General features: G+C 37.7%; 4 protein-coding genes across 4 annotated transcripts; 1 reads left to right on the top strand and 3 right to left on the bottom strand.

The window, feature by feature from the left end:
* Nucleotides 1-292: 292 nt before the first annotated feature.
* Nucleotides 293-1,225, bottom strand: LOC113173437 (olfactory receptor 4K1-like). The gene has a single exon (XM_026376847.1). The coding sequence runs from the start codon at nucleotides 1,223-1,225 to the stop codon at nucleotides 293-295; it is 933 nt and encodes a 310-aa protein (XP_026232632.1).
* A 1,070-nt stretch (nucleotides 1,226-2,295) lies between these two features.
* On the bottom strand, nucleotides 2,296-3,442 carry LOC113173441 (olfactory receptor 8-like). The gene is made up of 2 exons (XM_026376850.1): nucleotides 2,555-3,442; nucleotides 2,296-2,391 (listed from the first exon to the last, which is right to left on the bottom strand). Exons 1-2 carry the CDS (start codon nucleotides 3,440-3,442, stop codon nucleotides 2,296-2,298), a joined length of 984 nt encoding a protein of 327 aa, XP_026232635.1.
* Nucleotides 3,443-4,619: 1,177 nt separating this feature from the next.
* Nucleotides 4,620-5,766, bottom strand: LOC113173442 (olfactory receptor 8-like). The gene is made up of 2 exons (XM_026376851.1): nucleotides 4,879-5,766; nucleotides 4,620-4,715 (listed from the first exon to the last, which is right to left on the bottom strand). The coding sequence occupies exons 1-2, from the start codon at nucleotides 5,764-5,766 to the stop codon at nucleotides 4,620-4,622; spliced, it is 984 nt and encodes a 327-aa protein (XP_026232636.1).
* Nucleotides 5,767-7,696: 1,930 nt separating this feature from the next.
* Nucleotides 7,697-15,524, top strand: LOC113173443. The gene is made up of 20 exons (XM_026376852.1): nucleotides 7,697-7,738; nucleotides 8,306-8,441; nucleotides 8,615-8,746; nucleotides 8,943-9,089; nucleotides 9,437-9,641; nucleotides 9,867-10,018; nucleotides 11,074-11,281; nucleotides 11,383-11,433; nucleotides 11,529-11,599; nucleotides 11,775-11,994; nucleotides 12,315-12,449; nucleotides 12,668-12,838; nucleotides 12,955-13,077; nucleotides 13,161-13,229; nucleotides 13,468-13,535; nucleotides 13,680-13,745; nucleotides 14,126-14,189; nucleotides 14,288-14,522; nucleotides 15,080-15,181; nucleotides 15,263-15,524. Exons 2-20 carry the CDS (start codon nucleotides 8,331-8,333, stop codon nucleotides 15,522-15,524), a joined length of 2,592 nt encoding a protein of 863 aa, XP_026232637.1. The 5' UTR covers nucleotides 7,697-7,738; nucleotides 8,306-8,330.
* Nucleotides 15,525-16,990: the final 1,466 nt, after the last annotated feature.

The following is a 16,990-nucleotide window of genomic DNA, read 5'->3' on the forward strand; positions in this document are numbered from 1 at the left end:
GCAACAAGACTTGTATGTTTTTCAACCCATCAGTGGTATAATTTCTACTCTTTTAAAAAGGATAGATCATAGCTTTAAGTAACACTGACAGATAATGTGTATTTTTTCACTTCTTTGCCAAATAGATTTCTAATAATATGTAGTCAGGTGGGAACAACTTTCAGCACCCAAAGCAAGAAGCCGTGTTTTTTAGTCCTTGCCATGGTGTTGAATTATGTCACATTTACTTGGGATTTTTTCAGTTTGATATTTATATTTATGGAAACACAAAATTCTTAAAGAAAATGTAGAGCTATGATGTTTTTAATGTCAGTAAATTTTTACAAGCACATCTGACTTTTGACAGTTTCAGGCCATAGATAATTGGATTTTGAAGAGGCTGAATGATCACAACATACATAGACAACACAACACCAAGATATGGAAACAAAGACATGTTAAATCTCTGAGAAATCAAACTATAAAAACAGGCAAAGACAAAGCTAATAAGTGAAATTAAATGTGGTGTGCAGGTATCAAAAGCTTTGGTTTTCGTATCTGTGGAAGCTTTTAAACACACAGACAAAATCTTTATATAACTGTATGTAATATAACTGACAGGAGCAGCAACACTGAAAATAAGGCCAAAAATCAGATCGTGAATCAGAGACACTGTTCTGTCTGATGAACATGAAAGTTCAACAACAAGGTGGTTGGCACAATAAATGTTATTGATAACAGTCCCACAGCGTTTTAAACGAATAGTGAAAGACAGTAAAACTCCAACCTCTAGAAAAGAAACTACCCAGATAACAAGTATGACAATTTGTACTTTTCTTGTAGTTATAATTGTATTGTAATGTAAAGGCTTACAAATACATGCATATCTGTCATATGCCATTATTGTTAATGTTCCATATTCAACAGCTACATAGGTATGAATGTTAAATATTTGAATGAAGCAGAAAAAGACAGAAATTTCATGTGTGTCTGACAAGATTTGTACCATCAAGCAGGGCAACAATGATGTGCTGCCATATATTTCATTAACAAACAAATTACACAGGAATAGATACATGGGCTCATGCAGATTTCTGTTCACATATATAATGACAATAAGAAGAGTGTTGGCAAAAATAACTGATATGTAAAATAGCAATGCCAGAGTGAAAAACAGATACTTTAGGTGGTCTGTGTTTCCATACATAGCAAACACAAATGACCTAATTTCTGTTGAGTTCTCCATTTCTGCTGTAATAAGACATGGGGATTAAGGATAATTTAAAAAGTAAAGCAATATTAAAAAATTTGACGGTGCATAAGATTTTTAATTTATAGTTTAAACACTGGATAACCTAGTAATTGTAGAACATGTAATAGTTATAGAACAGTATTGTTTCACTTTTTTGCCTAATTTATTAATGAACATGATGTTTTTTTACTATGCTTTCTATATGTATGCTGGCATACAACCTGTAATCAGAAACATCCATATAGAAACATTAGACACAAATCAATCCTTGTTAGAGCCAGTTTCAATTAACTCTGTTGTTCTGTGAACTGCAACTATACAGAACATGAAGATTACCAAACTGTCTGACACGGTGAAGATCAATGCAAAATCAAAGAGTTCTTTAATTCTGCCACCCTAATAAGACAAATGCAGCAGTCTCTGGTCATTTATAATCATGTCCCACAGGCAAATGAAGACAACAAGCAGAGTGTGAGTCTTATTCATCTTGAGACAATAATACAATATTCCTAGTTCTGGTTCCAAATCAACAAGTCAAGCAGACACAGGCAGTCTCCTGAGAAATAAATCACACTTTTGTCTTGTGATTGAACTAAGAAATTACTCATTTGATTTATAATAATTTAAAAGGCAACGGCCTTTTCAATAGCTAGTCTTTCCACTGGGAATAACTAGGGGTTCAGTGTTTTGCCCTTTTATCACTTTAATACATAGATTAGAGAAGTTGGGGACTGAACCACCGTCATTATGATGAACGCTCAGCCACCTCTATCATTGGAATCACAATCCCTCGTCTTCTGGTTTTTTTTTTTTTGGCCATAAATTGGCAAATATTAAAGCTGCAGTAACTAATTGAGATTATTTTCTTGGAACTAAAACAAACTTAACACTAAAACCACAACTTTGTTTTTTCCCCCTCTCATTGTGTTTTTGCAACTATTCAACTCATGGGAAGAACCCCAGACTTTACTAGTAAATCAGTTTGGGCTGTGATTTCAGCTTCTTTGCATGATTTTAATATAATTAAACACACCATAACATTATGACAGATAATGTATATTTTTTCACTTCTTCACCAAATAGATTTCTAATAATATGTAGCCAGGTGGGACAAACACTGCAGTTCTTCTACCAATGTACTGGGGAATGACTTTCAGCACCTAAAACACGAAGCCATGTTGTTTATTGTGGTGTCGAATTATGTCACATTTACTTGGGATTTTTTCAATTTGATATTTATATTTATGGAAAAACAAAATTCTTAGAGAAAATTTAGAGTTGTGATGTTTTTAATGTCAGTAAATTTTTACAAGCACATCTGACTTTTGACAATTTCAGGCCATAGATAATTGGATTTTGAAGAGGCTGAACGATCATAACATACATAGACAACACAACGCCAAGATATGGAAACAAAGACATGTTAAATCTCTGAGAAATCAAACTATAAAAACAGGCAAAGACAAAGCTGATAAGTGAAATTAAATGTGGTGTGCAGGTATCAAAAGCTTTGATTTTCGTCTCTGTGGAAGCTTTTAAACACACAGACAAAATCTTTATATAACTGTATGTAATATAACTGACAGGAACAACAACACCGAAAATAAGGCCAAAAATCAGATCATTAATAGGTGACACTGTTCTGTCTGATAAACATGAAAGTTCAACTACAAGTTGGTGGTCACAATAAACATTATAGATGACAGTCCCACAGCGTTTTAAACGAATAGTGAAAGACAGTAGAACTCCAACCTCTACAAAAGAAACTACCCAGATAACAAGTATGACAATTTGCACTTTTCTTATAGTTATAATTGTATTGTAATGTAAAGGCTTACAAATACATGCATATCTGTCATATGCCATTATTGTTAATGTTCCCAATTCAACAGCTACATAGGTATGAATGTTAAATATTTGAATGAAGCAGAAAAAGACAGAAATTTCATGTGTGTCTGACAAGATTTGTACCATCAAGCAGGGCATCAATGATGTGCTGCCGTATATTTCATTAACAAACAAATTACACAGGAATAGATACATGGGCTCATGCAGATTTCTGTTCACATATATAATGACAATAAGAAGAGTGTTGGCAAAAATAACTGATATGTAAAATAGCAATGCCAGAGTGAAAAACAGATACTTTAGGTGGTCTGTGTTTCCATACATAGCAAACACAAATGACCTAATTTCTGTTGAGTTCTCCATTTCCGCTGGAATAAGATATGGGGATTAAGGTATTTAAAAAAGCAATGTTAAAAAATCTGATAGTGCATAAGATTTGGTTAAATACAGTTTATACACTTGATAAGCTAGTAGTTGTAGAATATGTATTAGTTGTAGAACAGCATTGTTCCACTTTATTTGCCTAATTTACTTATTAATATGATATTTCTATACAATGCTTTCTATATTTATACTGGCATACAACCTGTAATCAGAAACATCCATATAAAAACATCAGACATAAATCAATCCTTGTTAGATCCAGTTTCAATTAACTCTGTTGTTCTGTGAACTGCAACTATACAGAACATGAAGATTACCAAACTGTCTGACACGGTGAAGATCAATGCAAAACCAAAGAGTTCTTTAATCCTGCCACCCTACTTAGACAAATGCAGCAGTCTCTGGTCATTTATAATCATGTCCCACAGGCAAATGAAGACAACAAGCAGAGTGTGAGTCTTATTCATCTTGAGACAATAATACAATATTCCTAGTTCTGGTTCCAAATCAACAAGTCAAGCAGACACAGGCAGTCTCCTGACAAATTAATCACACTTTTGTCTTTTGATTGAACTAAGAAATGACTCATTTGACTAAAAATAATAATTTAAAAAGCAACAGTGTTTACAATAGTTAGCCTTTCCACTGGGAATAACTAGGGGTTCAGTGTTTTGCCTTCTATCACTTTAATATATAGACTAGAGAAGTTAGGGACTGAACCACCATTCTTATGATGACCACTCAGCCACCTCTATCATCAGATTCACAGTCCCTTATATTTTGTTTTTTTGGGCCATAAATTGGCAAATATTAAAGCTGCAGTAACTAATTGAGATTATTTTCTTGGAACCAAAACAAACTCAACACTAAAGCCACAACTTTGATTTTTTTTTTTGTCCATCTCATTGTGTTTTTGCAACTATTTCACTCATGGGAAGAACCCCAGACTTTACTAGTAAATCAGTTTGGGTTGTGACTTCAGCTTCTTTCCATGATTTTAATATATTTAAACACACCATAATGACTTTTTTTTCTAAAACAACTTTCTCAGCAATAAGACCTGTATTCTTTTTGACCCATCAGTGGTATAATTTCTACTCTTTTAAAAAGGATAGATCATAGCTTTAAGTAACACTGACAAATAATGTGTATTTTTTCACTTCTTTGCCAAATAGTTTTCTAATATAATGTAGCCAGGTGGAACTAGTACTGCAGTTCTTATACCGATGTACATGGCAACAACTTTCAGCACCTAAAACACGAAGCCATGTCGTTTATTGTGGTGTCGAATTATGTCACATTTACTTTGGATTTTTTCAATTTGATATTTATATTTATGGAAAAACAAAATTCTTAAAGAAAATGTAGAGCTGTGATGTTTTTAATGTCAGTAAATTTTTACAAGCACATCTGACATTTGACAATTTCAGGCCATAGATAATTGGATTTTGAAGAGGCTGAATGATCACAACATACATAGACAACACAACACCAAGATATGGAAACAAAGACATGTTAAATCTCTGAGAAATCAAACTATAAAAACAGGCAAAGACAAAGCTAATAAGTGAAATTAAATGTGGTGTGCAGGTATCAAAAGCTTTGATTTTCGTCTCTGTGGAAGCTTTTAAACACACAGACAAAATCTTTATATAACTGTATGTAATATAACTGACAGGAACAACAACACCGAAAATAAGGCCAAAAATCAGATCATTAATAGGTGACACTGTTCTGTCTGATAAACATGAAAGTTCAACTACCAGGTGGTAGGCACAATAAATGTTATTGATAACAGTCCTACAGCGCTTTAAACGAATAGTGAAAGACAGTAGAACTCCAACCTCTACAAAAGAAACTACCCAGATAACAAGTATGACAATTTGTACTTTTCTTGTAGTTATAATTGTATTGTAATGTAAAGGCTTACAAATACATGTATATCTGTCATATGCCATTATCGTTAATGTTCCCAATTCAACAGCTATATATGTATGAATGTTAAATATTTGAATGAAGCAGAAAAAGACAGAAATTTCATGTGTGTCTGACAAGATTTGTACCATCAAGCAGGGCAACAATGATGTGCTGCCATATATTTCATTAACAAACAAATTACACAGGAATAGATACATGGGCTCATGCAGATTTCTGTTCACATATATAATGAAAATAAGAAGAGTGTTGGCAAAAATAACTGATATGTAAAATAGCAATGCCAGAGTGAAAAACAGGTATTTTAGGTGGTCTGTGTTTCCATACATAGCAAACACAAATGACCTAATTTCTGTTGAGTTCTCCATTTCCCCTGGAATAAGACAGGACGCATTAGATATTGTGTCTTGTGCTGTGCAAATTCTGTAAAGTAAAGCAATGTTGAAAAGTTAATATCAAAATAACTTCTGCCGTGTTCCTATATTGTTCTAATCACATCACGTGAAATACACCAGTCTAACACATTGAAGATCAGTAGACAATCAAAGGCTGCTGAAACCTCCCCACCCCATCAAGGCAACAGACATTTTTGCCGAACATTTATACTCGTGTCTTTCCTAGTATCCCTTCAACACGTACTGTACAGGAGGAGCTGGGGGCTGAGGTTACCGCCTTATGATGAGGGAACAATATTCTCTTCCATCTGAGTCACCTGCCAAGTCATGGGTAAAGACAAACAATAGGATTACAAGTTCACTTCCGGTAATAAATCCCAAAGATATAAAACCTGATGTTGATTGATGATTAAAAAGGATTGTTTGTAGGCCTAATGGTATAGTTCTCAAGAACTGGCTTCTTTTATACAGGATCAGAGTAAACCCTAAGGACATTTAATGTAACATCAGAGGTTAACAGAACATACCAGAACTATGGCAAACAATTGGTATTACACTGGAGTTCAAATACACTGAAGTATGTGTTGGAGAAAAAAATAAGAAAGATTATTACTGTCTTGCTTCTACTATTTGTATATTTCTGATGGTCTGTTGAGCTGCCTCCTGCCAGTTCTCCCATTTTACCACCAGATGCCCCCAACATTACCCTCTCTTCCTGCTTAGTCTCACTCTTGCCCCTCCCATTCTGCTCTGTCGGTCTGACTTTCCCTCCAATTTTACCACCTGACTCTGCCCCACCAATCAAACACCATGGGTGTCATTTTGTGTCATCGATTTTTATTGTATTACTGCCATTTTATCAATTTCTTTGACAGTTTGTTGAGTTCTAATGGCACAGAGGTTCAGTTATTCTTACCTGTACCCTGTTTGTTTGGATTCTCTGCCTGGATCTATGGACTTTGCAACATTCTGTTCCTTGAGATCCTGAGAAAAAGCTAATATCTTAGGTCATGATGCAGAAAATCTAGATTTGCAGCTGTGGCTCATGGACTTTATACAGCCGCTCGACAAGACAGCTTACAGGCCTATATTGACACTACAGCACCTCTTCCATGTGATAGCCCCCCATAATGTTTCCTAGCCAGGTAGTTCGAATGTGTTACCCATCAGTCTACTTCCAAGGCCTCCCAGCCATTCAAATTTTAAGCTAGTATGGGGCCTGGTAGCAGGTATTCAGACTCCCAGTTAGCTAGTATCAAGCCTGTGACCTCACATCTATTCCCGTCAATGCAATTTCTCAGGTTCGACTCGAAGGAATTTCATTGCTTTTGGCGCAAACACCCCACTGAGACTCATGGATTAGAAAATGAGCCTAGACAAACAGGGGTATCATCTGCAACTTGGCTGGTTGGTGAAGGCATTCAACTGCTTGTTTGGTTTTGCACTGCTCGCCTGTGTATTTCCAGGGTGTGCCTTGAATTCTGGACTTTGTCTTCTATCTGATCTGGTTTTGACTCAAACAAGCTGATATCTTGCGTCCCCCTTATGGCTGTTTTCCAGGAGTCTGTGTAAGTCTGTTTACACTTTATTAAATTTATACTGTAGCACCTGCCAACCTGTTGGTTTCTCAGTCTTCAATTGGCCCCACAATATTGCAGGGAGGTGGCCAGGGTTTGCAGGGCATGTGGAAGCTGGAGAGGGGTTATTATGACATAAGAAATTAGGGGATAGAGCAGTGTCACTGGTCACAGCAGACAGCATGAGCACTTAAACAGGCATGGACAGATATTTTTTCCTTTGTGTGGGTGGGGGTGCATTCGTGTGTGTGTGAATGTGTCACTTAATCTATGTCACTGCAGCCACGGCAACAGAAACACTCAACAGAGTACTAACTCTGGACATCCTAGCAACAGGGATTGAGGCAGTGTTTGTATGGGCCCAGCAAGTAAGTTCAGAGTTTTCTATTATAGCTTAGTTTAGCTGTAAAATCAGATAAAATGTGCTGACACAAAATCTTTCTTCTGTACTTTTGTTCAGTTTGTTGTCTCTTAATAATAGACGGTATTGACATGACACTATTTTCCATGTTCTAGTATAAAATGGTAAACAGTAGTAGTAGTACATATGTCTTAAACTTTGTTTGCATCTAGTAACTCTAAGGTATTCCTTATAGTCATAGTACCCATATAAAGCATTACCCTATGTAGGAAAGTTGTTTGATTTGATGGAGTTTTTGGAAGGTTACTACTTATATTTCTTAATGGAATTTTTTTTTATTGTAATTAATAAAGAGTAATTGGAAGAATAAGCTAGCAGGAAGAAGGACTAGCAAATTTGCACTATAATTTAAATGTATGGGTAACATAGTCTGAGCCACAAACTCAGAGAGAGGAAAAAATGTGCACAAATGGTCATGGTTTCTTTGACAAGCTCGAGTTAATCAGTATAATGTCTTGTTATCTTGCCAGCCTTGAAAAATAGAAAATAACCCATTTAACGTTTTTTGACACAGTCATTTTGCAGGATGAAATGACACCATGAAGGATTTGACTCTTTCTTTTTTGAGTCGGGGGTGTGGTCGATTGGTTTCAACCAACAGAAGCACTGGGACACATTATGGACGGCTGGATGTCTGCTTCACACCCCAGGTACAAATTTGCAATACTATAAATTTTATTATGTTGGAATACATTAGTAGTATGTCAGTTAGATTACCTATTGTAGGTCAAGCTTTTGTGTTATGACAACCAACCAGTTAATTTATCGATCAATAAATAATTTAATTTATTGTATAATTAATGTATCCTTTATTCTACCAAAGGATTACTACATCTGGAAGTCCAAGGACACACTGCTGCGTCTGTCTAATGGTGGCCGACTGTTTGCAGAGGCAGAGTCAACTCTTCCAAAGACTTACAGTACTCGCAGGGGGGCACTTTTACTGTACTCCCAGGTGTGTGTGTGTGTGTGTGTGTACAGCGTTACCCTACATAACAATTAAGTGAATTTGGATAAATGCATGTACGAACTGTAGTTATCAAAGGACAGGCAAAAGCCCAATCTTCACTTTAATAATGATGATAATTGCTCTGACCTAGATATCTGACAAGGTAAAACTACGAATGACATATTAATATTAATTTCTCAAGGACATAGTTACTGTGGAAACCAATCATGTGCCTGAGGCTGGCGTCAGGAAAAAGCGAGTTGTTCGGCGGGATCCTCAACAAGTGGAGCAGCGGCTGAACACCCTTAAGGAGCTAACAGCAGCAATTTTGAGCTACAGTAAAAACCAGGTAGGTGGAGTAGAACAGATTAACTTCATTGGGTTTATTCAATCAATATATGTGCGTAACCACTATATTTCTAATGTTTATGAAAATCGAAATGAATGACAGCACATGGTTGACATTATTAACTTTATATATTTAAGTAAAAGAAGCTTTTAGGAAAGATTGTTGTTGATAACTTGTTACCCTGCACATATTTCTCCTTGCTAGCAGCAAGCTTTCTAGCAGTAGAGAAGCATAACTTTAGTAGGATGATTGTGTTGTTCTGTGCGTGTGGAACTGTTTAAAAAAGGTGATAACATGTCAAAGCTCTGTCGATGTCAACTTGTTTTAATGTGTTTCTTTTTTTTCAGTATATCTCTTCCAGACGTGCTCCACTCCTATTTCCTCCTCTTCACCTCCCCCCAGCTCCAAAGCTCCATTGTCCCAGTCCTGCATCCATTGACACCACCCAAGCACTGCCAAGTGTTGTTGTTGAACCTACAGTGAACCTACAGTGGCTTCCTGACGAGAGAAAAACTCAAATGAAAAACCAACCTGATGGGATGTTACAAACGGGTACAAAGGATAATTTATTTAACACTGGAAACTCTTGAACACTATTTAACTATAGAACAGTATTCTATTATAAGCAAGGAAAACGGAGCAAATTTGATGTCAGACCATTGTTGCGTTGTTTATCATTGAATAAAACTAAATACAGTGATACAATCAAGTCAACCTTCCAAGACCTACTGATAACAACCCAGTACGATTAGATGCTAATATGAAGCTTGTCTGCAGATACTGAAGAAGAGCAGGACAACAAGAAAAAAATCAGGGTGGATCTGTTCCTCCAGATGTCATGTACCTCCAAGACTCCAACTCCACAGGTGAAACCTCAGCCATGGGTACACTATGTGGCAATGACCCCTGAAAAAGCAGAGGAACCAACGGTAATTTGAAGTTTTTTCACATTTTGTTATGTTACAGTCTTATTCTAAAATGGATTAAAACTTTTTTTTTTTTTTTTGGAATCTATTGAAAATAAAAAATGAAAAAAATCACATGTACATAAGTATTCACAGCCTTCGCCATGACACACAAAATTTAGCTCTGGTTCGTCCTGTTTCCACTGATCATCCTTGAGATGTTTCTACAACTTGATTGTCCACCTGTGGGATATTCAGTTGATTGGACATGAATAGGAAAGACATATAGCTGTCTGTATAAGGTCCCACAGTTAACAGTGCAAGTCAGAGCACAAACCAAACCATGAAGTACAAGGAATTGTTTGTAGACCCCTGAGACAAGATTGTATCAAGGTAGTGGTAGTGGCAGCATCATGCTGTGGGGATGTTTTTCAGTGGCAGGGACAAAGACACTAGTCAGGATCTAGAGAAAGATGAATGCAGCATGTACAGAGACATCCTTGATGAAAGCCTGTTCTAGGGAACTATGAATTCCAGACTGGGTTCATTTTTCTACAGGACAACAACCCTAAGCACACAGCCAAGATACCAAAGGGCAACTCTGTGAATGTCTTTGAGGCACGTAGCTAAAGGCAAGACTTTAACCTGATTAAGTATCTCTAGATAGATTTGAAAATGGCTGAGCACTGACTCTCCCTATCCAACCTGATGGAGCTTGAGAGGTACTGCAGAGAAGAAGGAGGAAAACTGCCCAAAAATAGGTGCCAAGCTTCTAGCATCATACACAAAAGACTTCAGGCTATAACTGATGCTAAAAGTGTTGACCCAAGACTGTGAATACTTGTGGGAGGACAGGTTATTTATTTTCATTATCTATTTTTAAAATATAAGCAAAAATTTCAAAACATTTTTTTGACTTGACATTATGAGCTATTTTTTGTAGAATTTTGAGGAAAATAATGAATTGAATCTGTTTTGGAATAAGGCTGTAACAACAAAATGTGGGAAAAGTGCACTGTGACTGTACTTATCTATGGAAAAGTATGTAAATTATGTTCATTTTGATGTTGTTTTGTTAGTTGCAGACTTACACAGACAGTGGTCTACAACCTACTGAAGATTCACAACATACTGAAACAAACCACCTTATTACTGGAGCAGACATCTCTCATACAAACATGAAAGACTTCCATAATGTGGCAGATGATCGAGACTCTTACATTCAAGATGACTATGAAAGATCAATAAGTGGGAGCAGCCATGGGAGGATAGATAAAATTGTGAAAGGTATGTGCAGGATTATGAAAATAGGTCAGCAAAACATCCTAAGCTCAACTTCCTCTTCGGCATGTCAATAAAGAGGAGCCTTTTTTCTGACTTTTCCCTAGGACGAGCAGAGCAGCAATCAAACACCAAGCCTGAAACAAATGCTAGCTCAGGTATTCTCCATTCTCTAGAAGTACTACCACTAAAGCAAGTAAAGACTGAACAGGAAAGTTACTAAACATGATGCAATGATGGTCTTTCTCTACAGACTTGCTCCTTCGTCCTCATAAAGTGGGACATTCAGTCAATCAAGAACCCTTCCAGGTGCAGAAAGACAAGGTAAAGCCCAGATAACAGTACAACACCCTGATGGCACGGTTAGAAAGAAATTTAAATATGTTCTCATTTGAAGGAAACGAGTGATGGTTTTAGTTAAAATGATGGCTGAGATTATGTGGTATTACACCTCCTGATGCCAAATTGCAGATAGGTATTTCTATGTTGAATGTTCCAGCCAAGACTCAAGGTCCCCATCAATGAACACCGTCCACAGCGACTACCACCTATTGCCCAAAGTACAAAGTCTACCGTACACCCAGGGCAGGGAATCCATGCTGAAACCCGCCAGGATGCCCAGACACAGGGAGAAAGATTTTGGTTTGAGTCCCAAGAAAATCAGAATAGACCCCACAAACAGCCTCCTACTTCTTCTTTCCTGTTTCCAGAGATCAAAGGTAACACAATTGACACCATTGAAGCCTAAACACACAGTGACTCATCTGAAAGATTGTTGTTTGCTATGTCACGAGTCTGGTAATGTTTTTTAGACCAACAATAAAGGATTGTTCAGACTCATTTATCGTCTTTCATTCTAAAATGCAGTCAAATGTAGACTTAACTAAACTAAGGTTTTAACACCATTATAAGTTATAGGAACTTTTTATTATTTTACTACCACAAATAATGTGGCCACTTTAAGATGTTCATTATTAGTTTACAATTATTGTTAAGAATTATTATTAATTATCTGACCTCTTGTGTTTCTATCTTTCAGAAGAGATGAGTGAAAAAAGAATAGTTGGAAAAGAAAAAACACAGAAACAAATTTTTAAAAGGGATAAAGTGGGGAAGGAAGAAGGAAAGCAATCCTCTGAGAAAGGCTCCATGATTCTGCTGGAGCCAGAAGAAGGTACAGCACATACCAACACTTCACAAGCTGGCACTTAGACATAGGTAAAGTCACACTGAAATAATAAAGATGGAAATCAGTTTCCAGGATTTTGTTTTGTTATTGACTGGCTGCTATAATTCTATTATTTCCCGTCTGGAGCAATACACTCCTGGTAAATACTTCCACCAAAGGTACATGTTGTTCATTATCTTTTCTTATGCTCTTCTCTCCTTTAGAGATTCCACCTCCAGTAGGAGTGATGGGTTGTGTTGCAGGATGGAAAGGTCCAGGCAAGCAGAGCTCTTTGGCTTTCTTACAGAACCGAGTGCTTGATCCCCATGATTCTAGTGAATCCAGTGATGCTAACAGAGGTGTGGTGAGGGGTGTTTTACCACTGCAGCTGAGAGGTAAGGGCAGATGAACCACTGCAACAAAACCTGAAAACTCAGAGTTCACAGTTGACATGATGACATGAAACCTGTCTGTCAGACAAAAAGGGAAACCTGTGCTTTGTTTTGTGGAGATTTTCAGAATGGCACATCAGTTGGCTGCCTGATACTGGGACCCGATGGGGAGATTATTCAGCTATCACTGTATGACAAAAGTCAGGAGTCATTGCAGCATGATGGGGACTTACAGCAGCAAGGTATTCACATTAGACATTAGAGCAAGGCTTTCCTTAGTTATAACTCCCAGTATATATTATAGGTCTCTCTTCCTGTCTCTCAGCTCTCCAGGTTTTGTCTACAGAAGGAGAGGAGTTGCCCTGGGTCATAGTGCTGCAGCCTGAGCAGACAGGTCTGCACACACTCACACTTGTTGTTATTTGTTTATTGGTGGCACATAAAAAAGAAGAAAGAAACGGATCTAACAACAAGCTTAAAAAGAACATTCAAAACAGCCTTTGTTTGTGTTGGATATTAAGTTTCCCCCTACTCAGCCTCACTATTATGTTTTTTTACCCCTTGCATGTTTAATTACCTTCTGTGTGTTCCTTAACCTCTAACCATTGTCAGGTAATTGTATGTGTGTGCAGAGGGCGAGGTCGAGCTGAACACATGTGTTCCTGTGGATGACACCCAGCACCATCAGTCCATATACAGGGTGAGTTGTTTTTACTTTAAGGTTAAAGGTCCAGCATGTGTGGGCCTAGTTTAGTTCACTATGTATCTATTCACATTAGAAATGTTTTTCTATCTTATTTTGTCTGGTTTTATGATTTTTTTTTTTGTCTACTGTGTATTTCAGGAAGTAGAAGGTCACACAATGCCTGTTGGGCAGTTTGGGCAGAAGTTGAACTTCAGCACAGAACAAGTAAGTTGCACCTTAATCCTCTTTTAGTAGTAGCTTTTAATACTTCTTTTATTATAATATTCAGTGGCTTTTGTTTGACTCAATAACAAATTAGCCAACATTGGTTATTGAATCAACTGGCACAAAAGAACTGGCCAAAAATCTGGTAACAAATGCTGAATGTTGCTGTCTTATCAAAACTGTTGATGTGTAAAAGCTCTACTGTCTTGATGCCATGTTGACAGTATTGCACTATAATTCAAAGCTCTTCTGTCATACTGTTGCTGATTTTTCACCCAGTTTTCTGTAGATATGTTTTTCTTTAGTTTTTCTTTTTATGTGTGTGTGTGGTTTTTGCCATTCCTCATGTAATGGAGTAGTGTAATTTAATTTCCAACCAGCTCTCAGAGCGTCAGAGATCAAGAGAAACTAATGTACACCTCCCCACCAGCCACTCAGACACAGGTAAAGCACTGCTGCTGGTTTTGTTTTGTTTTTGTTTTTTTTTTTACTAATTATTTATTAAAATTTGCTTTATGAAAACCTGTTGTTTGATGTTTCAGTGCTGGTGACAAAGAAGAAATCACAGAATGCAAAGTCCATGTTGGACACATGGAAGAAACCTAATAAGGCTGCTAAAAACAGTGTTAGGATGCCTCCACTGAGGGAGCGAGTTGGGAAGGAGGAGCCAAGAGGAGGCAGCACTGAGGAGGAGGAGGAGGAGGAAGAGGAGGAGGATGAAGAAGAACTGCCCAGTACAGAACAGGATGATTATTTGTATGGATCACACCAACCAGGGTTTGTACGGCTCATTTTTATCTTCATATTCTTAAATGAAATCAAACTTTCTGATATTTCTTTTTATCAGATTTTGTAGAAAACTGACAAGGATTTTCTTGAGATGAGATTTCTGATGACATTAACATCAGAATTTATTCTCAGCCCCTTTACAGTTGGTATAAAAGAAATTAATCTGAGTTGCCCAACACCAATTAAACTCTTCATTTAATCTCATCAGAGAACTCTATTCAACACAAGATTCAGTTATTGTAATTTATTAAATAACTTCAATGTTGTGTCTTGTTTGACAAGACACAACATTGTCATTTTCTCTGAGAGAATAATTATTCATATTCCTGTGAAAATCCCCAAAATCAAATTCATGTTAATGAAACTCTCAGAGGACAATGTTCTCAAAAATCACCTGAAACGGACAAATGTAATAAAATGGGGGAACATTTATTTTATATAAAATTATTATTATTACAAAATGATTTTAAAACGAGACATTAATACACTGAAAGAATGTTTTGGATTCAAACATTGTGAAACATGAAGTTTGTCCGATTGTCCAGAAAGAAGCTGGAGAGCATCAGACCAACTGAAGCAACAACCGAGGATGACGTGGAGAGACGGAGGGAGAGGAAGGGCGCTGGCAAAGCTGCGATGACTGCAGGGTGAACAAGGAGTTTCCCAAACTTATTATTATTATTGTTATCATAAAGCAGCACATGCTCATACCTGTGTCTCTTATTTAGGAAAAGAGATACGCAGATAGTGAACAGTGCTGAATCAGATGGGCAGGGATGGAGCAAGAGGAAGAAAGGAAAATGGCAAAGTGAAAAGCCAAGAAGTGGTGATGTTCAGTCAATCAGAAGCCAGAGCCAAGATGGGAGGAGCAACAGAGAAGCTGCAGAGACTCAGGACCATTCTGCCCCCATATCTGTGGTGAGGATTCAGGATCAGTCTGAGGAAATCAGCTGCACATTGCATCATAGGCTTGATAGGATTGTTGACTAAGTACATTCTCAAAGTTTATAAGATAAAATGAAAATGAAATCAAGTTTTGTTAGTCATGTGCTCTAAATACTGTTTTTTTTTTTTCAGAAGAAGAAAAGTAAGAACAGGGAAGGAAGGAGAGAAGTGAAGATGTATGAGGAGAGAGAAGATGGAGAAGGAGAATCAGCCAGGCAGAAAGAAGTGTCTGCTGGGGGGAGGAGGAAGAGGAGAGGAAGGCTGAAGAATAAAGAGTTGGTTGGTAAGACATCACAAACATAAGACACAAGGACCAGAAAGAAATAAGAGTTGACACAGTTTACATTTACTGATCCATTAATATCACTGATATATCCCATAGCAGGAAGCCCCATGCACCCCCTGGACAGCGGGGAGGTGGAGATCAACCAGGCAATGCAAGAAAAGCGTCGCCAAAAACCCACCAGACGGCCTTCTGCAACACACTTAGACAGTGACAATGCAACAACAGAGGACGACACAGACACTGACTATCTTTCCACCAGTGATAAACGCAGCTGCAACCAGTCAGTGAGTTCACTCAGGTCCACTGTCACTTCGTCTCATGTCAATCCAAGGAGCACTATGAGGTCTCTTGCCTCTTCTTGCGAGGCGACCGTGCCAGCTAGTGCTGTGGGACTCACGTCATCGCATGGCCGCATGTCATCGTGTTCAACTGTCATGATAACTGAGGAGCAGCTGATGTTGAATCCAGTCAAACCAGTGGTCAGTAGGAAGCACACGCTCAGATATTACAGTACTTTATCATGTGTTTGTCTGTAATCTTTTTAATGTTTTGAGTTATAATTAAAATCTGATTATTTCACATTTCTTTAATGTTACATAAACACTTTGTAATAGATTCCCTTCTTTCACTGCCTATATTAAACAATGCATGACGTCCTCCCTCTGGTTCACTAAGAATTCAGTAAAAATTCTGGACTTTGTGCATCCGGCCTGTGATCTGTGTGTACTTTAGTTCACAAAGAGTCAGGAGGAACAAGAGGCTGCAGCTCTGCGTTTGGCCCAGCGAGCAGAGAGACGAAGGCAGGAGGTGGAGAGGAAGAGGAGGCAGCAGGAGGAAGAAGAGAAGAAGCAGCAGGCGAGGGAGCAGACAGAGGACAGGATGAAGAATGAACTTGAGGAGGAGAGGAGGAAGCGAGCTGAGGAGCTGAGGTCACTTTTACAACACACATTGAAAGGCGGAACACAATAACTAATAATAGCTTCAATAAATGAATGGATGATGTTTGGTCTTACGTGATTAACTTTACCATAGCAGACTATTTAACTGCTGTTGTGTGTTCAAGTCGATGTATAGAACTTTTTAATTGTCGCCACATGTATTTTCATTCTCCACCTTCAGACTGAAGAAGCTGGCAGAAGAGGAAGAGACAAGGAGGCGTGAGGAGGAGGAGAAGGAGCGAGCGAGACGGGAACAGGCACAAAGGGAGAGAGAGAGGAGGAGACAG

This window comes from Anabas testudineus, chromosome 21 (assembly GCF_900324465.2).
Source record: "Anabas testudineus chromosome 21, fAnaTes1.2, whole genome shotgun sequence".
Lineage (NCBI taxonomy): Eukaryota > Metazoa > Chordata > Actinopteri > Anabantiformes > Anabantidae > Anabas > Anabas testudineus.